General features: G+C 47.9%; 1 protein-coding gene across 2 annotated transcripts in view; it reads right to left on the reverse strand.

The window, feature by feature from the left end:
• cpamd8 (C3 and PZP like alpha-2-macroglobulin domain containing 8) overlaps window positions 1-22500 on the reverse strand; it is a 130646-nt gene that overhangs the window by 32249 nt on the left and 75897 nt on the right. For both annotated transcript variants that reach the window (XM_084311559.1, XM_084311558.1), the window contains exons 32-36: window positions 22416-22500; window positions 21752-21888; window positions 18537-18692; window positions 15881-15943; window positions 7233-7501 (exon numbers count right to left, since the gene is read on the reverse strand). The exon at window positions 22416-22500 is cut by the window's right edge and continues 2 nt beyond it. In XM_084311559.1, coding sequence (XP_084167685.1) covers window positions 7233-7501; window positions 15881-15943; window positions 18537-18692; window positions 21752-21888; window positions 22416-22500 — 710 coding nt within the window. The remainder of the gene's footprint in view (window positions 1-7232; window positions 7502-15880; window positions 15944-18536; window positions 18693-21751; window positions 21889-22415) is intronic.

Here is a 22500-nt window from a genome sequence, read left to right on the forward strand (position 1 = left end):
AAACATCCACATCTACGTGTTTTGTAACATCTTGACTGGATGACTGCAATGGAGTTCTGTATCGTTAGTGGCTTAGCTTGGCATCGCTACTGCACTATCTCGCGTACGTGCACGCGTACTGAATAAACCACAAATGTACCTCTAATACCAGTATTAGTCTGACCACACCCCTCATCAGCTTACCTTCATAAGCAGGTGTGTGGTCACCTGCTCTCCTCCTTCTCGCTTTCACCACAAGGAAGAGGTGCCTCGGTAGATCCCCACACTTGACACCATGATGGAAGAAATTGGATTAGGAACAGCTTGGGAAACAAGGATACGTTGACATCATATCTTTATTTTCTCTCTCACTATTTTCGAGAAAATACGGCGATATTGTCTTCGTACTGGAGTGTCTAGAAGATGATGATCATTCTACAAACCCTCCACCGGTTTTCGTATTGGGAGCACGCCGCTGCATGCTTCTCAACTGCAGTTCCTTGCTGTGTTTGTTGGGGTGAAACCTGTCAGGCCACAGCTGAACTGTCGGACATGCCGCTGTTGTGAGGAGCGGTGCGTTCCAGGTTGGGTGAGTAGTGTTTGCTGGCGGGCTCCACTTGTCTGTTAGTGCTATGGGGGCTACTTGACAAAGTTTATGGAAACCGGCCCCAGGCTAGGGTCCTTTGTTTAGCCGTCTAGGCGACAGAAGGCCTTGGTCTGGCGACCATTATAGTTTTAACTAGTGGGCCGCGACCATTGACACTGGTGATCCCTGTGTGTTCTGGACGAGTGGATTCTCTCTGTCACCGTGTTAAGACCCCATCTTTCATATCCAAATGAGAGTATTCCTTCACGAGGGGATATGTGCATGTAATGTGCGATAGCGGCAGATTCATGTTCAAAGTCAGCTATACAGGCCAGTTGGTACTGTGCTGATTCCGCCGGACGTGGTAGTGTCACCGTTGTGAAGCGGTGTTGACGTCTTGTTTTCTCTTTTCTCTTAAAAAGTGAGGAGGGTTCAGAACGGCGGCCTGTCTGGGTGAGTGTTATGTCATTGTTTACATGTTCATAGCTTACGGTTAGCCGGTCGGTGGCCTGGCGCGGGGTAGCTTGGCTTCTCGCGCGCCGCCGGGAGCTCGCTCCTGATCGCGTGCGTCGTAGATCGGCGTCTCGCGAGCGGAAGCAATAGCACCCGAACGGTTGGAGCAGCCGTTAGCTTGATGCTATTCTGTTGAACGTGCTTTGATTTTAACATGTTTTACACTCTTGACCACGACGTCATCCTTGACAGGGGATGTTCGTCGACCCTGCCTGAGCCTAGACGGGGATTGCGTCAACAAAGAGGACTGTAGCGACTGGTGGAGCGGCGACGCTGCCCGGATCGAACAACACGGGACGGCTGTGTTCTACGGTGGCTTGTGACTGCACTTCGCTGATCTGCGTTCCGGGCAGGTACGGGGTTGGCCAGACCTCATAACACGTCTTCTGGTTTTACCTTGCTAAATGTATTGTGAATAACGGTGTTTTTTCCCAAAACGTGTGTTGTTGCAATGCATTTGAGATACGTTGCGGGTTGTGTGTGAGCTGTTTTTGTCACTGGCAGTTAGCTTCTCCGTGCAGATCGTGATGTATTGATCTGGTTGTTGTGTGAGAAACATCATGGTGTTTATGTGTACCGTGTACTCACTACTAAGGCAACTAACCTATGAAGCTATGCTTGGTGACGAGTGAGTAAAAGAATGTTCTTTCTCAGACTGTAATGACAATGAACAGTGAGTTCACACATTAACAGGTTTTCCTGTTTTAACTGGCCGTATTGAGGGTAAAATAGGAGGATTGTGTTTCCCCCCCCGGTTCCCTGGGGACTTTATCACCTCCTATCAGACATGTTGTGCATTAATTGTGTCTTTTGTGTGGTAGGGATACGATGTAACTCTCAGCTTGATTGCTGAGGTTGTGCTAAATCTGCTGGAGAAACTTATTTCCTAAAGGGAAATTGGTTTGGTTGCTGTCATGTGTGCTTAGCAAGGCCTGTGGTCGATACTAATCAAGAATGATGTATTCTCTCATTGTGAAAAAAACGGCGTTCCTCTGTTGAGTGTTTTTGCCATTTTTTGTAGGTGATGATGGGTTGTGTGTGTCATGTGACCTACAACTGGGTTGTACTGGCCACAGAAGCACATGTGTATGTTGGACCGGGGTTCTTAGAGCCCTCTCTATTCTGTGTTTTTCCTTAGTAAAAATCAGATAGCAGGTTAGCTCGTGCACTGTGTGGAGCTGTGAAACGCTTCATAGAGCTGACTATGACTGTGTCATATTCTCTTTTTGTCGTTACGTCGTATCATGGGTGTGGGGTCGTAAAGGGGTGAACTGGTAACCTTTCCTCTCCCCATTGTTCTGTCGGTCAGGGGTACACCCCCTGTCCTTCAAGGTTCCCGTCACGTGGCGGTTCGGCACGTTACGGGGGGGGGGGGGGGGGGGGGGGGGAGGGAGTTCCTGGTCCCACGGCCTGGTATACTGGGCGTGTGCACCGCAGGAATTCCCCCGCCATAGAGTACGTCACCGTGCGCGTCTCTGTTGGTAGGACTTCCGTGTGCTGTTCAGGTCCATGTGATGGATCTGTTTTCAGGGGGGGTGGTCAGGGCTCCTCCTCACCAAGCGCCTACTCAGGCCTTCTGTGAGTTCGGACTCCTTCTTCCATGTGAGGAAGCCTCCATCAGAGTACAGAGCCTTCCTCCTCAGATTGTCAAAGTGAGTGGACCCTCTAGAAGGGTCCTTTTCTATTGTATGTATATTCGATTCAATTCGTTTATTGAGTGTGTATGGGTTCGGTGCCTCTTCCCCGGAGGCCCTAAAACCAGTTTTTTACATGGCTCAAGGTGCAATATATTCTTTTCAATCTGTACAGCTCGCGTGGGAAGTCTCTCTGGGGATCCCCGTCTCTTTCCTATGGGAGGGTGGTGGGATGTAAAAATGTGAACATTTTTTACCCCGGCTGTGTAGACTGGGATACATACTGTTGATGCTTCCTTCTTTCTATTCCAGAAGTGTTGGAGTTAGGGAGTGTCACACCCCTCTTGTCGTTCCCCTGGGCGCCTTGGGGATTCAATGACAGGTCTAAATAGCCTGTTCATTGATGGGGGTGTGTCCCGACGCACGTATAGTGCTAGCTCGCTGTAAACAGGCGATTGACTGGCACGCCTTAGTTGCTTGTGGTTGAAACAGCGTTTTTATAAAGCAACTGAGATGGGGGTTTTTCCTCTTCCGGCGACCACATCCCATGACCTGGGTGGGTTGTCGACGGATTCTCGTTCATGTCTGGGGGATGATGACGGGATGGATCTGAACATATGTAGTGGGGTCTCACGCCCTTGGGGTGGGCCACCAGGCGCGGTTCGTCCCAACGTCTGGGTGGCGCCTTCTTTTCATGTTAAGATCAACACGCATATCTGCCCTTCTCCTGGAGTAGGCATGTCGGCGTGGTTAGGGCACGGGACTGGTTCTGGTCACGCTGGTCCAGATCAGTTGAACCCGTTGTCCGCCGGGGATGCAGATCTGCTGTTCTGGTACCCTGAGGGACTTGGGCTTTTTTCAGGGGGAAAAATGCCAGGTCGGTCTGGGTGTCACAGGGTTAAGCGCTATGGAGACCCTGGTTGGGTATGTTTTTACTCAGCACTGTCGTCATGGCTTACAGCCATGCCATTCTGTACGCGCTCGATCTCGTCGGATCTCGGCCGCTACACAGGTTGGTCCTGGTTAGTACTTGGTTGGGAGACCGCCGGGGAATACCAGGTACGGTGTGCTTAGGGGCTGGTTCTCCATTATTTTTCGCTCCTCTCTCACGCATGGCGAAGAGGGGCCTGTGGGGGTGGTTTTTTGACCTCCTCTGGTGACCCTGTGCTTCCCGTACCGCCAGGCCCGGTCCGAAGTGATGTTTGCGACCCGTAGGCCTGGGTTAACCCTTTTTGGAAACTGAAACACTTGTACTGCGGTATAGCCGGTGTATACCCGCAGGTGTGTTTTGGGGTTTTTCCTTGAGGGGTTATAGGAACAACCACCGCATTGGGTAACACCGAGGTGGTTGATTCCCTGGTGTGTTGGAGCAGTGTCAACTCCCGGGTTCACCGTTTGAGGGTGCCCCTGCACGTTCATGACGTCTGCCAATCGTGTCAGCCTTCTCTGCCTCGACCCCTCTGGGTGGGGGTTGTTAAATGGAGGCTTGGTCATGCAACACCGCCAGCTTACGCTCCTTCCGCCGGGGCGGCTGTGTTCAGCTGTCCCCTCTGGCGCCTGTCTCGTCCGCAGTCTCCAGGCTAGGGTTAACAGCCTGTTGCCTGGTTTTTCCCCGGTGCGCTGCCTGCTTCCGTTGGTTAACCTTTTTTGTGTGCTTACGGCCATGCTGACTGCCTATTCTGCAGGGTCAGTGTGCCAGGCGGTGTACTATTGGGGGGACGGGGCCCGCTCGGCTTACGGCCATACCGACCTGAACACGCCCGGTCTCGTCCGATCTCGGAAGCTGGGCAGGTTCTGGCCTGGTTGGTTCCGCCTGGGAATACCAGGTGCAGTAACTGAGGGGCCTTTGTCCGAATACGCTGGCGATGTGGGGGGCGGGGCACTACGTGCCCACCTGGTGGGGTCTTGATGCTGGCATCATGGACTTCTCCGGGCCCCCATTCCAGGGAGTCCAGTCCTTTTGGTGGGTCTGGGTCTTCCTTCGTGCTCCGCTGCTACGGCCTTGCCACGGGGTTGGGTTTGCCCTTGACCCCGTGATTCTGGGGGCAGTAACGAGGTTGTTCCTCCGTTCGTTCCCGGGTGGCATGCGGGTTGTGCGTGTGTGTAGTCGTGGGGTCAAGCCACGGTCTGCTCACCCTGTGCGTTGAGTTGCTTGAGTGCCTCTTCGCACGGTCGGGTCCGTCGCCCTCCCGTGACGTCCCTAATAGGGGGGCTACCCTCCATTAGGGGGGGTCGGGGGGGCTCGGCCCTCCCTGTTCTGATGGTTTTGGGGGGCTGTCAGCGGGGTGTATTTGTCAGCCAAGTGGCTCCGCTTGGCCTCCCTTGTGCAGTAGCGATGCCAAGCTAAGCCACTAACGATACAGAACGTTAGGTTATGACTATAACCAAGTTCTGTTAGTTAGGGGCGATGCTTGGCATCGGACGCCGCTGCAGCCCTTGTCCTCACCTTGTGGTGAAAGCTTGGGAAGGAGGAGAGCAGGTGACCACACACCTGCTTATGAAGGTAAGCTGATGAGGGGTGTGGTCAGACTAATACTGGTATTAGAGGTACATTTGTGGTTTATTCAGTACGCGTGCACGTACGCGAGATAGTGCAGTAGCGATGCCAAGCATCGCCCCTAACTAACAGAACTTGGTTATAGTCATAACCTAACGTTAAATCCCTGGATAGACTCAGTATGTCTCTGCTGTCAGGCTACTCACACACACATCACCCCACCCTCCACAACATCACCCCACCCTCCAGCACATCACCCCACCCTCCACAACATCACCCCACCCTCCAGAACATCACTCCACCCTCCATCACCCCACCCTCCACAACATCACCCCACCCTCCATCACCCCACCCTCCACAACATCACCCCACCCTCTAGCACATCACTCCACACTCCACAACATCACTCCACCCTCCACAACATCACCCCACCCTCCAGAACATCACTCCACCCTCCACAACATCACCCCACCCTCCAGAACATCACTCCACCCTCCATCACTCCACCCTCCACAACATCACCCCACCCTCCACAACATCACCCCACCCTCCACAACATCACCCCACCCTCCACAACATCACTCCACCCTCCACAACATCACCCCACCCTCCACAACATCACTCCACCCTCCACAACATCACCCCACCCTCCACAACATCACTCCACCCTCCACAACATCACCCCACCCTTCAGCGCTCTGAAGTTGAAGTGGCTTAGTGGCGGTGGTCACCAGCAAGCAGTGCATTGCAGTAGTCGAGGTGTACTGTGTTTTTAGCTGAAGAAGATAATGTGAGATTGGTCGCCCCAAAGAGTTCTTGTGAGTCTTGAAACCAGGGAGAATTGCACATGGGCATGTATGTAGTTGTATTTAGTTGTATGTAGTTGTATGTAGTTGTATGTAGTTGTATGTAGTTGTATGTAGTTGTATTTAGTTGTATGTAGTTGTATGTAGTTGTATTTAGTTGTATGTAGTTGTATGTAGTTGTATGTAGTTGTATGTAGTTGTATTTAGTTGTATGTAGTTGTATGTAGTTGTATGTAGTTGTATTTAGTTGTATGTGGTTGTATGTGGTTGTATTTAGTTGTATGTAGTTGTATTTAGTTGTATTTAGTTGTATTTAGTTGTATGTAGTTGTATGTGGTTGTATTTTGTTGTATTTTGTTGTATTTTGTTGTATGTAGTTGTATTTAGTCGTATTTAGTTGTATTTAGTTGTATTTAGTTGTATGTAGTTGTATGTAGTTGTATTTAGTTGTATGTGGTTGTATTTAGTTGTATGTAGTTGTATTTAGTTGTATTTAGTTGTATGTAGTTGTATTTAGTCGTATTTAGTTGTATTTAGTTGTATGTGGTTGTATTTAGTTGTATTTTGTTGTATTTTGTTGTATGTAGTTGTATTTAGTTGTATGTGGTTGTATTTAGTTGTATTTAGTTGTTTTTAGTTGCAAACCCAGGACTGAGGATTCCAATAACGTATGCCGGTAACACAAAGGGCTGTGACAGTATCTCAAACTTAGGCTGCCAATACACAACAGTACAGCTACTCAAAACTAGGGTGAGTTATCCTACCTGGCGCAGGCCTCCAATCTATATGGGTCTATATTAGGGCTGTCAGTTTATCGCGTTAATTAGATGTATTCCCAGTGTCAGAATTACTGTGTCTGTTACTAGGCTTGAGTAAATTGTAATGAACCAAATGAGAATATCAATTCAATTTTTTTTTTATCTTTGACTGTGAATAACACCATGCTAAAATTGACCAGACCTGAATAATCTAAGCAAATAAATAAAGGGAAGATGATTAAACAGAAGGTTTTGTAGATACAGTACTAAATTCTGCCATCCGGACACATGCAATTTGAAATATGATTATAGAATATCAGGCCTAAAATGGTTATGCGATTAAAATGTGATTAATTAGATTAATTTATTACAAATCCTGTAATTAATTAGATAAATTTTTTTAATCGCCTGACAGCACTAGTCTATACACAGTAAGGTGGTTAGAGTGAGTTGTCCTACCTGGCGCAGGCCTCTAAGGTGATGCGGAAGTCCATACTGTCCTGATGAGCTGCTGGGTCCTCATCATCCGTAAGCGCTCGCTTCTTACGGTTTAGCTCAGAGCGGTTGTCGGCACGACTCCGGGAGCGGGAGGCAGAATATTGGGAGGAGGAGGAGGAGGAGGAAGAGGGTGGCTGTGGGTGTCGCTCCTGCGTGGGCTCCTTAAGGTCCACCTTGAGATGGAAGGCTGGCTTGGCCACTGGGTCAGGGACATTGTAGGACACGTCAATCTGAGGAGACAACAAGTCACATCGATCTAAGGAGACAGCGAGACACATCGATCTGAGGAGACAGCAGGTCTCAACACACGAGACACGTCGATCTGAGGAGACAGCAGGTTTCAACACATGAGACACAAGCATATATATATATTTTTTTTATATAATTTTTCTCCCATTCCCCAATTTAGTCGTTATGCCAATTCCCTTCCTGATCGTTGCGTGCATTGCCCCAGTCTCGGTCTGGGGAGGGTGTAGACTACCACATGCTGCCCTACTGTCGGTCTGGGGAGGGTGTAGACTAGTATTACATGCTGCCCTACTGTCAGTCTGGGGAGGGTGTAGACTACCACATGCTGCCCTACTGTCAGTCTGGGGAGGGTGTAGACTACCACATGCTGCCCTACTGTCGGTCTGGGGAGGGTGTAGAGTAGACTAGTATTACATGCTGCCCTACTGTCGGTCTGGGGAGGGTGTAGAGTAGACTAGTATTACATGCTGCCCTACTGTCGGTCTGGGGAGGGTGTAGACTTATCACATGCTGCCCTACTGTCGGTCTGGGGAGGGTGTAGACTTATCACATGCTGCCCTACTGTCGGTCTAGGGAGGGTGTAGACTTATCACATGCTGCCCTACTGTCGGTCTGGGGAGGGTGTAGACTTATCACATGCTGCCCTACTGTCGGTCTAGGGAGGGTGTAGACTTATCACATGCTGCCCTACTGTCGGTCTGGGGAGGGTGTAGACTTATCACATGCTGCCCTACTGTCGGTCTGGGGAGGGTGTAGACTTATCACATGCTGCACTACTGTCGGTCTGGGGAGGGTGTAGCTAGTATCACATGCTGCCCTACTGTTGGTCTGGGGAGGGTGTAGACTTATCACATGCTGCCCTACTGTCGGTCTGGGGAGGGTGTAGACTACCACATGCTGCCCTACTGTCAGTCTGGGGAGGGTGTAGACTACCACATGCTGCCCTACTGTCAGTCTGGGGAGGGTGTAGACTACCACATGCTGCCCTACTGTCAGTCTGGGGAGGGTGTAGACTACCACATGCTGCCCTACTGTCAGTCTGGGGAGGGTGTAGACTACCACATGCTGCCCTACTGTCAGTCTGGGGAGGGTGTAGACTAGTATCACATGCTGCCCTACTGTCAGTCTGGGGAGGGTGTAGACTAGTATCACATGCTGCCCTACTGTCGGTCTGGGGAGGGTGTAGACTACCACATGCTGCCCTACTGTCAGTCTGGGGAGGGTGTAGACTACCACATGCTGCCCTACTGTCAGTCTGGGGAGGGTGTAGACTATCACATGCTGCCCTACTGTCAGTCTGGGGAGGGTGTAGACTAGTATCACATGCTGCCCTACTGACGGTCTGGGGAGGGTGTAGACTACCACATGCTGCCCTACTGTTGGTCTGGGGAGGGTGTAGACTACCACATGCTGCCCTACTGTCGGTCTGGGGAGGGTGTAGACTTATCACATGCTGCCCTACTGTCGGTCTGGGGAGGGTGTAGACTACCACATGCTGCCCTACTGTCGGTCTGGGGAGGGTGTAGACTACCACATGCTGCCCTACTGTCGGTCTGGGGAGGGTGTAGACTACCACATGCTGCCCTACTGTCGGTCTGGGGAGGGTGTAGACTAGTATCACATGCTGCCCTACTGACGGTCTGGGGAGGGTGTAGACTACCACATGCTGCTCTACTGTCGGTCTGGGGAGGGTGTAGACTATCACATGCTGCCCTACTGTCGGTCTGGGGAGGGTGTAGACTTATCACATGCTGCCCTACTGTCGGTCTAGGGAGGGTGTAGACTTATCACATGCTGCCCTACTGTCGTCTGGGGAGGGTGTAGACTACCACATGCTGCCCTACTGTCGGTCTGGGGAGGGTGTAGACTACCACATGCTGCCCTACTGTCGGTCTGGGGAGGGTGTAGACTACCACATGCTGCCCTACTGTCGGTCTGGGGAGGGTGTAGACTACCACATGCTGCCCTACTGTCGGTCTGGGGAGGGTGTAGACTACCACATGCTGCCCTACTGTCGGTCTGGGGAGGGTGTAGACTTATCACATGCTGCCCTACTGATGGTCTGGGGAGGGTGTAGACTACCACATGCTGCCATACTGTCGGTCTGGGGAGGGTGTAGACTACCACATGCTGCCCTACTGTCGGTCTGGGGAGGGTGTAGACTACCACATGCTGCCCTACTGTCGGTCTGAGGAGGGTGTAGACTACCACATGCTGCCCTACTGTCGGTCTGGGGAGGGTGTAGACTACCACATGCTGCCCTACTGTCGGTCTGGGGAGGGTGTAGACTACCACATGCTGCCCTACTGTCGGTCTGGGGAGGGTGTAGACTACCACATGCTGCCCTACTGTCGGTCTGGGGAGGGTGTAGACTACCACATGCTGCCCTACTGTCGGTCTGGGGAGGGTGTAGACTACCACACGCCTCCTCTGATACATATGGAGTCGTCAGCCGCTTCTTTTCACCTGACAGCGAGGAGTTTCACTGGGAGAACGTAACGCGTGCGGAGGTTCCCGCTATCTCCCCAGATCCCCTCCCTGCTGAACAGGCACCCGACCGACCGGTAGGAGTCACAGTTTGCAATAACCAGGACGCGTGAATACTTTACCAAAGGCAGTTGTCCTTCCGCGTTCGGTTTGCGCGCCCTGATTGGCCTCTCAGCGCCCAATCGCGTTAGCCCTACTATCGCCTAACTACTCGCTCAATATACTACTATCACTCAAGCGCCGTGCATCAGCTTTCAGTTAACGACGTATTGTTTTCGCCTCTCTATTAACGTAACGCGATATTCATATCAATCGACATCACATCAATATAAATAACGTATTGTTTTCATCTCTCACATCAATATAAATAACGTATTGTTTTCATCTCTCTATTAACGTAACGCGCTATTCATATCAATCGACATCACATCAACCCAGCCTCCTCCAATGTACAGTTTCTACGTCAAATGATACACTCTTTTTCTGGACACAAACAGTACTGTATTTGCAAATCTGGTATGTCATAAATGTATAGATGTAGCAGTACTGTCTATCTGTATGTCGTGTGTGTCATATATGTAATGATGAATTGAAAATGGGGGACCCTGATGTAAACAAGACGAAAGTCTTTCTCTGGTCTGCATCCCCTTAACAATTGTATGTATTGAGCTGTACTGTACTGTACCCATTCTGCAATCTGTTAATAAACGTTTCAGTTTTAGTATATGATGCACGGCGGAGGTGAAAACAATACAAGGAAGTTGAGTGATAGTTAGTTTTAGTATATGATGCACGGCGGAGGTGAAAACAATATGAGGAAATGGGGCTGTGGAACTGAAGTGATAGTAGTATATTGAGCGAGTAGTAGGGCTAACGCGGAAGGACAACTGCCTTGGGTAAAGTATTCACGCAACCAGGACACACACCCCACTGTATGGACGACTGACCAAGCCGGAGGTACCAGCTCTTTGAACTGCTGCGGTCAGGCAAGCGATACCGGAGTCTCATGGCAAGCACAGAGAGACTCAGAAGAAGCTTCTATCCTCAGGCCATCAGGATGCTCAATGCTAAATGACAATAACACTATGTAACAAACCATCAAATACACTCACAGCACACACATCCACACGCACACACTCACACTCTCATATTTATTGGTAAAGAATTTGCACTACAACTCATACCTCATCACACCTTACTGTAAATTGTACCTAAATTGTACCTCATCCCATTTCTGCATTGTACTGTATTATTGTATTGTAACTCAGTTACTTTTCTACTCTGCATTGTATATTGTATATCATCAAATTTATTTTTTATTTATATACATTGAACACTTTGGTCTACGTACTTGACTTCTATTTTATACTTATTATACTTATTTTATACTTATCTATTTTTATCTAGCACAATCTATGGAGCAAAACAGAAAGAAGCATTTTATATAAAAGTACTCTGTATTTTTGTATGACTAACTAATAAAGAAACTTGAACAGCTGGATTCAAACCCAGAGTCTCTGCGGTGGTAGGCGAGTGCTTAGACCTCTACGCTACCCAGCCGCACCCCACATAACAACAAGCACAGCAAAAAAGCTACAACATACAGCATTTCAATTCACAACAACAACAACACATCCAAGTCAGTTTAACATCATACTACACACATTCTCCACACGTGCAGTAAGTAAGAAACAGTAAGAAGCATTTTGTATAAAAGTATTCTGTACTTCTGTATGACAACTATTAAAGAAACTAAAACTGCAGGTACACAAACACACACCAACGCGCATTGAAACGCACACTCACTAAATATACCAGAACATAAATTATATATTTACGAGCAGAAACTAAATTCACTTTACGGGTTATGGGATACAGGCCTAGACTGTGGTTGTTTTATACATTTGAAATAACCTCTGACATGGAGAACAGCGAGGCTGGGAAGTGTAACGTCAATTATATTCACTGGACACAAAACAGAACGTCTACTGGTTCAACCTCGGGGCGACTGGTTTTACTTCAACCTCTCCTTGGCCTGGAGATCTGGTAGATCTCTGAACTGTAGGCGTCCTGGATAAATCATCCATCGCTATGATTTGAGACCCTTGCAAAGCAATACTTGAGCAGAATATCAAGAGCATATGAAGAAATCCATCATACACACAGACATACACACAGACACACACACACACACACAGACATACACACAGACACACAGACACACACAGACAGACATACACACACACAGACAGACATACACACACGCACACACACACACACACACAGACACACACATACACACACAGACACAGACATACACACACAGACATACACACACACAGACACACACACACACACACAGAGACACACAGACAGACACAGACATATACACACACACACACACACAGAGACACACAGACAGACACAGACATATACACACACACAAACAAACACACACACAAACACACAGACATACACACACACACACACACACACACAGACAGAGACACATACACACACACACAGACAGAGACACACACACACACAGAGACACACACACAGACAGAGACACACACACACATACAGAGACACACACACACACACACACAGAGAGACACACACACACAGACAGAGACACACACACACACAGACACACACACAGACACACACACACACTCACACACACACACACAGACATACACACACACAGCCACACAGACATACACACACATGAAAGTCTCTTTCATGAAGCCGCTCATGGAGGCCAGGTGTAGCAGCCTGAGGGGGGGTTGTCAGACGGTAGATGGGGGGGGGGGGTTGATGTGAGGGGTGTGATGGAGGGAGAGAGAGAGAGGAATTGATGAGGGGAGAGAGAGGAGGGAAAGAGAGAGAGAGGTGTGTTGTAATGGATGGATCATTTGCTGGAAGAAGGATCATACTATTAACCTTCGTCCTTCTCCAACACAAAATCAGCTCCAGAAGCTCCAGGTCTTCCTCTCTCTCTCAAGTCACATTCTGGAGAGATCTTCTTTTTGTTGAGAGTAAAAAAAATATATATGTGTATGACCGATAATGTCACTAAATCAATCCATCGGTATCTCACTCAGTTAGCCACTTTGCCCCTAGTGGTGCACTGTTGTAATAGCTTTGCATTGTATGACCCTGCATGTCCCAGAGGTGGCACCCCTGGATATGTTAAGATATCTTGGGACTTTCAAAAGCTACACATTGCCTTTTCGTGAGACACAGCGAAAGACATCTATGGTATGTCAGATTAAAGCTAACAAGTTCCTCCTATACTTGAAGGAGAGGGGAGGAGAGACGAGAGGACAAAAGAGGAGAGAAGAGGAGAAGACACGTCTCACAGTGAGAGGTTGAGGGCATCGGTGCCGTGAGCCCTATGATCACTGAGGTCATTAACCACTCTCTCCAGGCTGGCCATGTCCCCTCTGCCCTAAAAACTGCGGTCATAAAACCACTCATCAAAAAGCCCTCCCTAGACCCAGAAGTCTTGGCCAACTACAGACCCATCTCCAACCTCCCATTCCTGCCCAAGGTGCTGGAGAAGGTAGTTGCTGCTCAGCTTCAGGACAACCTAAACTTAAACAACCTACTTGAGAAGTTCCAGTCAGGTTTCCGCTCTGGCCACAGCACTGAAACTGCCCTGGTCAGGGTCACCAACGACCTACTGATGACGGCTGACGCTGGCTCTCCTTCCCTCCTCATCCTCCTTGACCTCACTGCAGCTTTTTACACCGTCGACCATGGCATCCTCCTCCACTGTCTTCACTCCACCGTCAGACTTTCAGACTCTGTCCTTGACTGGTTCAGATCTTACCTCACCGGGAGAACGGAGTATGTCTCCTTGGGAGAGGCAAGGTCTGACACCCACCATGTCACCCACCCTGTTCACTCTCTACATGCTCCCCCCCCCCTTGGCTCTGTCATCAGCCGGCATGGAATATCATTCCATTGCTACGCTGATGACACCCAACTCTACCTCAAGATAAACCCTACATCATCTACAGTCCTGCCATCCTCCACTCCGACCACCTGCCTGGAGGAGACAAAGGAGTGGATGAAGCACAACTTCCTGCAATTAAATAGCTCCAAAACTGAAGCCATTCTCGTTGGCACCCCACAGCAGGTCCGTTCATCCACCATCACCACCTTTTCCGGCCAGGACATCACCCTCTCACCAACAGTCACCAACCTAGGGGTTCAAATGGACCCTCACCTGACCTTTGAGGCTCACATCAAACTTCTGTACAAAAACTCCTTTTACCACCTTAGGAACTTCACCCCACACTCACTCTGTCCAACGCTGAAAAGCTCGTCCACGCCTTTGTCTCCTCCAGGCTGGATTATTGCAACGCACTTGTCATTGGGATGCCTAGCAAGAACATCCAAAAGCTACAATACATTCAGAATAGAGCTGCTAGGATCCTGATGAGAGTGTGGAAATACCACCACATCACACAAATACCACCTCCTCAAGTCCCTTCACTGACTCCCTGTCTCACTCAGGCTTGAGTACAAAGTCTCCCTGCTCACTCCCTGTGCCTCCACGGAACCCCCCCCCCCCCCCCCCCTCTACCTTAAAGAACTCATCACCCCTCACTCCTCCTCACGACATCTCCGCTCCGGCCAGGCAAACCTCCTCCAGCGCCCGAGGACCAAACTCTGCACCGTGGGAGATCAGGCTTTCTGCTCATCTGCTCCCAGTCTGGGGAATGTTCTCCCTGACCACCTGAGAGCACCACGGACCGTGGATGATTTTAAAACAGGCCTCAAAACTCATCTTTTTAATAGAGCCTTTTGTTGATTTTTATCTAGTTTTGTTTTTTTACTCTTTTACTAGTTTTAGCCCTTATTATTTTATGTTCTTTTACTCTTTTACTAGTTTTAGCTAGGGCTGGGACTTTATCGCATTAATTTAGATTAATTAACTACAGAAAACATTTAACGTAAAAAGAATTACGCATTTTATCGCATGTGGTGCTTCGGTTCTCGAATGACAAGACGATATATCTGGCGAGCGTCTTGTTCTTTTTTACTCTCTTGCTAGTTTTTATGTTCTTCTACACTGTAGTGCTTTGATATTTGTTCCACAAATATAATATGCCCCTACAAATCGAATGTATTATTATTATTATTATTATTATTATTATTATTATTATTATTATTATTATTATTATTATTATTATTATTACGAGAGGAGAGGAGAGAAGATAGGAGCGTGTGCTGCTTGGCCAGGAAGAGGAAGGCAACTCCCCCATAAGTTGTTTATGAAAGAGTCTTTTGTTTTTTTTAGTGACAAGGTAGCAGGGAGGGAAACAACATCCTACCCAGGGGGCCGTGGGAACAAACAGGAACCAACGACCCTGCTCAAACAGCTGGCTCAGTTCTACCAGATCATTCCAATTTGCATACAGGAATCTGGGCCTTAAAGGGGAACTCCACTTTTTTTGGAAATTAGCTTATTTAACATCTTCCCTGGAGTTAGACAAGAAGATGCATACCTTTTTTGTCTCTGTGCGTGCATTTTAGCTTTGGGAATAGACGCTCCGTTAGCATAGCTTAGCTTCATCACTGGAAGTGAGGCAGGACAGTAGCCTTACAGTGCCTTACAGTGTATTGCAAGGTCTGACATTGACCAAACTTGATATGCATGACCTTGGTGGGCTCTAGGTCAACTCCTGAAAAGGGGGTCAATGTCAGACCTTGCAATCAAAAGTTAGGGGGCGCACTGAAATTATGGCAAGGGTTATTAGCCCCCTAACATCAGCGGGAGCCAATGATGCCAGCATGGCATTAGAATTCTGCCCTGGGTAGGAATGAGTGTGTACTATGAGTGTGTACTATTTCAGTACCTGCATGAGACAGCAGCCTTCTCCTTTAGCGCTGACAAACAGTCCTGTAGGGATACTGGGAATCTAGAGAGAGAGAGAGAGAGAGTGAGAGAGAGGGGGGGGGAGCAAGAGAGAGGGGGAGAAAGAGAGAGGGGGAGAGAGAGAAAGGGGAGAGGGAGAGAAAGAGAGAGGGGGGGGAGAGAAAGGGGAGAGGGAGAGAAAGAGAGAGAGAGTTTGGGGAGAGAAAGAGAGAGAGGGGGAGAGAGACATTTATCAAGTGAATGAACACGGAAGGCTGCTGCACAACCACCAGGTCTGGCCACCAACCAGCGCTGAGACCAGTGATCACAGGAGAGGAACATGTTGGGAGAAGAGAACAGCAAATTACACTCTCACCTGAAATACACTGAGTGACAGGAGACATACTGCCTTGGCCAGGGTCATTCATGAAATACACTGAGTGACACAGGAGACATACTGCCTTGGCCAGGGTCATTCATGAAATACACTGAGTGACAGGAGACATACTGCCTTGGCCAGGGTCATTCATGAAATACACTGAGTGACAGGAGACATACTGCCTTGGCCAGGGTCATTCATGAAATACACTGAGTGACAGGAGACATACTGCCTTGGCCAGGGTCATTCATGAAATACACTGAGTGACACAGGAGACATACTGCCTTGGCCAGGGTCATTCATGAAATACACTGAGTGACACAGGAGACATACTGCCTTGGCCAGGGTCATTCATGAAATACACTGAGTGACACAGGAGACATACTGCCTTGGCCAGGGTCATTCATGAAATACACTGAGTGACAGGAGCCATACTGCCTTGGCCAGGGTCATTCATGAAATACAGTGAGTGACAGGAGACATACTGCCTTGGCCAGGGTCATTCATGAAATACACTGAGTGACAGGAGCCATACTGCCTTGGCCAGGGTCATTCATGAAATACAGTGAGTGACAGGAGCCATACTGCCTTGGCCAGGGTCATTCATGAAATACACTGAGTGACACAGGAGACATACTGCCTTGGCCAGGGTCATTCATGAAATACACTGAGTGACAGGAGCCATACTGCCTTGGCCAGGGTCATTCATGAAATACAGTGAGTGACAGGAGCCATACTGCCTTGGCCAGGGTCATTCATGAAATACACTGAGTGACACAGGAGACATACTGCCTTGGCCAGGGTCATTCATGAAATACACTGAGTGACAGGAGACATACTGCCAGGGTCATTCGACGACAATCGAATGTTTAGATGAAGATGACATTGTTCTTTATGCATCGTTCTAAATTAACATCATTCACTAAATTACATTGTTCTTTATGCATGCATTCTAAACTAACACACTTCACTAAATTACATTCTTCTTTATGCATCATTCTAAACGAACACACTTCACTAAATTACATTGTTCTTTTATGCATGCATTCTAAACTAACACACTTCACTAAATTACATTGTTCTTTATGCATCATTCTAAACGAACACACTTCACTAAATTACATTGTTCTTTTATGCATGCATTGTAAACTAACATACTTCACTAAATGCAGAAGCATGTCATTGACATCTAACGTACTTATAGCTCTGTGACACACTGCTTCCATTACCTGGGCGCTCTGCAGGTTACAGCTCACAGCAGTGTTTCCCACAGGATGCTGTGAGACTGTGGTGGGTGAACCTCGCCCTGGAACCTTTTTTTTTAATTTTCTTTTAAGATTTAAAGTTAAATGCATCAATCTGGTGCACTTTGAGAGCTAAATAAAGAGGCTAGATCTATGATGAACTTTGTGCTCAAAACACAAAATGGACTAGAGCAGGGGTTCCCAAACCTTTCAGGCCGGGACCCAGAAAATAAGGCATCAGAGAGCCGCGGCCCAATGCACATTGTCAGGCTTTTTTTTTTTTTTTTTTTGCCATGTGACCGATTTTTTAAGCCAAATATCACTTCAATCCTATTAAGTTAGTTCAAGTTAGTTATTCATTTATATGTGCTATTTATGAGAGGGCTAACTTGTTGCAAAATAATAATGATAATAATAATAGCCTCATTAAAATACTATTGTTGCTTCGGTTGTTTTCAGCGTTTTATGTGCATAATCTGTTATTTAGTTTGAAATGTTCGTTGAAATAAGTCGATTTTTCGTTTTTGTTTATTTATTAAGTTAATATAAAACCATATAGTCACATTTTAGAATACAATAGAATAGAATTTTAGAATACAACTAGAAACACTGTCCTGGCCTGCTTCTAAGTTCAGTGGCCCGAAAAAAAAAAAAAAAAAAAAAAAAATTGGATTGGATTTTTTTTTAATCATCTCGCGGCCCTCCCGTGGACCCCGACTTTGGGAACCACTAGACTAGAGCATACATTTGAGCCATCAAAGAAATGAAGCAAAAGTAGTTGTGTAGTGTTGAACTGGTTTATTCTTTTTAGAAAATAAAAAATATATACTGGATTACTATTACGACTACTACCACTGCCAATACTACTGATACATCCCTATTGGCAAACTTTATATAAAAAAAAAATTGAATTAAAATTTTGTATTAATACATTTTTTTTTGTTCATTATAAAACTGTGGCGGGACCGATGAGACTGTGGCGGCCCACAGTCTGCTCACAGCACAGTCTCACTGTGATGCACTGCTTACATTACCTTGGCGCTCTGCAGGATCTTCTTGTTGTCCTTGTGCAGCTCGAAGGTCTCCTGGAAGTCCAGGTTGGTGGAGGCCAGAGAGATGGTGAGGTTCACTCCTCCCACGTAGGACAGGATGGCGTACTCTGACAGAGCCTGCAGAGCCACGCATGTGTCCTGGGAGGAGGGGGGGAAGAGACGGTGACATCACGTTTACACCGTGTGGCGGAGCCGGAGACGTCGGCTCACTCCTCACAAATACTGCCCCTCCGCCAGATCAAGACGTCCACGAGGGACTTCTTTCACGTGGACACAGCGCCTCACCCAAGGAGAGGACGCCATAGTCCTCCCTAGCATGGATGACACTCCTACGTGACGTGCCAGGCAGCTAAGTGCTTGTGAGAGGAGGTGTTCCAACACGGTACCTACTGCTGAGGTCTCCCTGTGCTCTTAACCACGAGTCCTTGTGATATTTCAGCCACGTTACAATAATATGATGTGTGATTCTTTATTTTCTGCAATACTTTCAAGTATTGCGATTCAATGCTGAGATTCATTTTTTTTTCTTTATTCAATCTTTATTAAAGGGCATGGAAATTACCCTTTTAGGCACGTCAGGACACAGAGAGACAACGGTTTTCTTGGGCTTATAAAACCACCATGTTTAATGCAATCTGTTAATAAAATGTTCAATCAATCAATCATCAGGTGGAGGAGAAGAAGAAGGAGAAGGAGAAGAAGAGCTACCTGTGTGGAGGAGAAGGAGAAGGAGAAGGAGAAGGAGAGGGAGAAGGAGAAGGAGAAGGAGAAGGAGAAGGAGAAGGAGAAGAGCTACCTGTGTGGAGAAGAAGGAGAAGGAGAAGGAGAAGTGCTACCTGTGTGGAGGAGAAGGAGAAGGAGAAGGAGAAGAGCTACCTGTGTGGAGGAGAAGGAGAAGGAGAAGGAGAAGGAGAAGGAGAAGGAGAAGGAGAAGAGCTACCTGTGTGGAGGAGAAGGAGAAGGAGAAGGAGAAGAGCTACCTGTGTGGAGGAGAAGGAGAAGGAGAAGGAGAAGAGCTACCTGTGTGGAGGAGAAGGAGAAGGAGAAGGAGAAGAGCTACCTGTGTGGAGGAGAAGGAGAAGGAGAAGGAGAAGGAGAAGGAGAAGGAGAAGGAGAAGGAGAAGGAGAAGAGCTACCTGTGTGGAGGAGAAGGAGAAGGAGAAGGAGAAGGAGAAGGAGAAGAGCTACCTGTGTGGAGGAGAAGGAGAAGGAGAAGGAGAAGGAGAAGGAGAAGGAGAAGGAGAAGGAGAAGGAGAAGGAGAAGGAGAAGGAGAAGGAGAAGAGCTACCTGTGTGGAGGAGAAGAAGAAGGAGAAGGAGAAGGAGAAGGAGAAGGAGAAGGAGAAGGAGAAGGAGAAGAAGGAGAAGGAGAAGGAGAAGAAGAAGAAGGAGAAGGAGAAAGAGAAGGAGAGCTACCTGTGTGGAGGAGAAGAAGAAGGAGAAGAAGAAGAAGAAGAAGAAGAAGAAGAAGAAGAAGAAGAAGAAGAAGAAGAAGAAGAAGAAGAAGGAGAAGAGCTACCTGTGTGGAGAAGAAGAAGAAGGAGAAGGAGAAGAAGGAGAAGGAGAAGAAGAAGGAGAAGAGCTACCTGTGTTGAGAAGAAGAAGAAGGAGAAGGAGAAGAAGAAGGAGAAGAAGAAGAAGGAGAAGAGCTACCTGTGTGGAGGAGAGGGAGAAGGAGAAGGAGAAGAGCTACCTGTGTGGAGGAGAAGGAGAAGGAGAAGAAGAAGAGCTACCTGTGTGGAGAAGAAGGAGAAGGGGAAGAAGGAGAAGGGGAAGAAGAAGAGCTACCTGTATGGAGGAGAGGGAGAAGGAGAAGAAGAAGAGCTACCTGTGTGGAGAAGAAGGAGAAGGGGAAGAAGGAGAAGGGGAAGAAGAAGAGCTACCTGTATGGAGGAGAGGGAGAAGGAGAAGGAGAAGAGCTACCTGTGTGGAGGAGAAGGAGAAGGAGAAGAGCTACCTGTGTGGAGAAGAAGGAGAAGGAGAAGGAGAAGAGCTACCTGTGTGGAGGAGAAGGAGAAGGAGAAGGAGAAGAGCTACCTGTGTGGAGGAGAAGGAGAAGGAGAAGGAGAAGGAGAAGGAGAAGGAGAAGAGCTACCTGTGTGGAGGAGAAGGAGAAGGAGAAGGAGAAGAGCTACCTGTGTGGAGGAGAAGGAGAAGGAGAAGGAGAAGGAGAAGGAGAAGGAGAAGGAGAAGGAGAAGGAGAAGAGCTACCTGTGTGGAGGAGAAGGAGAAGGAGAAGGAGAAGGAGAAGGAGAAGGAGAAGAGCTACCTGTGTGGAGGAGAAGGAGAAGGAGAAGGAGAAGGAGAAGGAGAAGGAGAAGGAGAAGGAGAAGGAGAAGAGCTACCTGTGTGGAGGAGAAGAAGAAGGAGAAGGAGAAGGAGAAGGAGAAGGAGAAGGAGAAGAAGGAGAAGGAGAAGGAGAAGAAGAAGAAGGAGAAGGAGAAAGAGAAGGAGAGCTACCTGTGTGGAGGAGAAGAAGAAGAAGAAGAAGAAGAAGAAGAAGAAGAAGAAGAAGAAGAAGAAGAAGAAGAAGAAGAAGAAGAAGAAGAAGAAGAAGAAGAAGAAGAAGAAGAAGAAGAAGAAGAAGAAGAGAAGAGCTACCTGTGTGGAGAAGAAGAAGAAGGAGAAGGAGAAGAAGGAGAAGGAGAAGAAGAAGGAGAAGAGCTACCTGTGTTGAGAAGAAGAAGAAGAAGGAGAAGGAGAAGAAGAAGAAGGAGAAGAAGAAGAAGGAGAAGAGCTACCTGTGTGGAGGAGAGGGAGAAGGGGAAGAAGAAGAGCTACCTGTGTGGAGGAGAAGGAGAAGGGGAAGAAGAAGAGCTACCTGTGTGGAGGAGAAGGAGAAGGGGAAGAAGGAGAAGGAGAAGAAGAAGAGCTACCTGTATGGAGGAGAAGGAGAAGGAGAAGAAGAAGAGCTACCTGTGTGGAGAAGAAGGAGAAGGGGAAGAAGGAGAAGGGGAAGAAGAAGAGCTACCTGTATGGAGGAGAGGGAGAAGGAGAAGAGCTACCTGTGTGGAGGAGAAGGAGAAGGGGAAGAAGAAGAGCTACCTGTGTGGAGAAGAAGGAGAAGGGGAAGAAGGAGAAGGGGAAGAAGAAGAGCTACCTGTGTGGAGGAGAAGGAGAAGGAGAAGGAGAAGAGCTACCTGTGTGGAGAAGGAGAAGGAGAAGGGGAAGAAGGAGGAGAAGGAGGAGGAGAGCTACCTGTGTGGAGGAGAAGCCCCCCAGGGCGTTCCTCTGCTGGGACAGCCACTTGACGACCGGCAGGGAGGAGGCCACGTCCCCCAGCAGGGTGTAGGTCAGCAGGCCGTAGGCCGTCATCTCCACCTCGGCTGACACCACTGGTGATTGATTGGTTTAAAAACAGGTGTGACATCATTAGAGCTAGTTTTACATCAATGTCTTCGGAAAGCTTAAAGGGGCACTTCACAAAAAAAAAAAAAACAATGCTGATTTATGTTTATGACTGATGATATCACTGGTGGCCATGTTCAAAAACATTTACTCTCAATAACTGTCAAACTAATTAATGTGAGTTTTAGGATCATGTGTGTGAGATTATGTGCAAAATAAATCAGCATGGTTTTTTGGTAAAGTGGCCCTTTATTTAGTACAGTGTAGTGCATCGGAGAGACGACTGTCACTATGAAAGCAGATGAGAGGATGAAGTCTATAAATTATATATCTTTTTTACGTCACTAAATCACTCACTAACGATTTGCCACGCTGCCCCCACATCTGCCACGCTGACCCCACGCCTCACATCTATGACACTGTGTGTCCTTGTTAAACATACGCTCTAAATATACCGTATATATTTACACAGTAAATATACTTAGATACTATGGAGGAATGAGGTGGTACATGCCTGACTGGGAGAGACCATCGCTGAAGCCCATGAAGGTGTCTTCATCTGTCACGGTACTTCCTGTTAGACTCCAGTGAGTAAAACC

The sequence above is a fragment of the Notolepis coatsorum genome, assembly GCF_963971535.1.
Source record: "Notolepis coatsorum genome assembly, chromosome: 3".
Lineage (NCBI taxonomy): Eukaryota > Metazoa > Chordata > Actinopteri > Aulopiformes > Paralepididae > Notolepis > Notolepis coatsorum.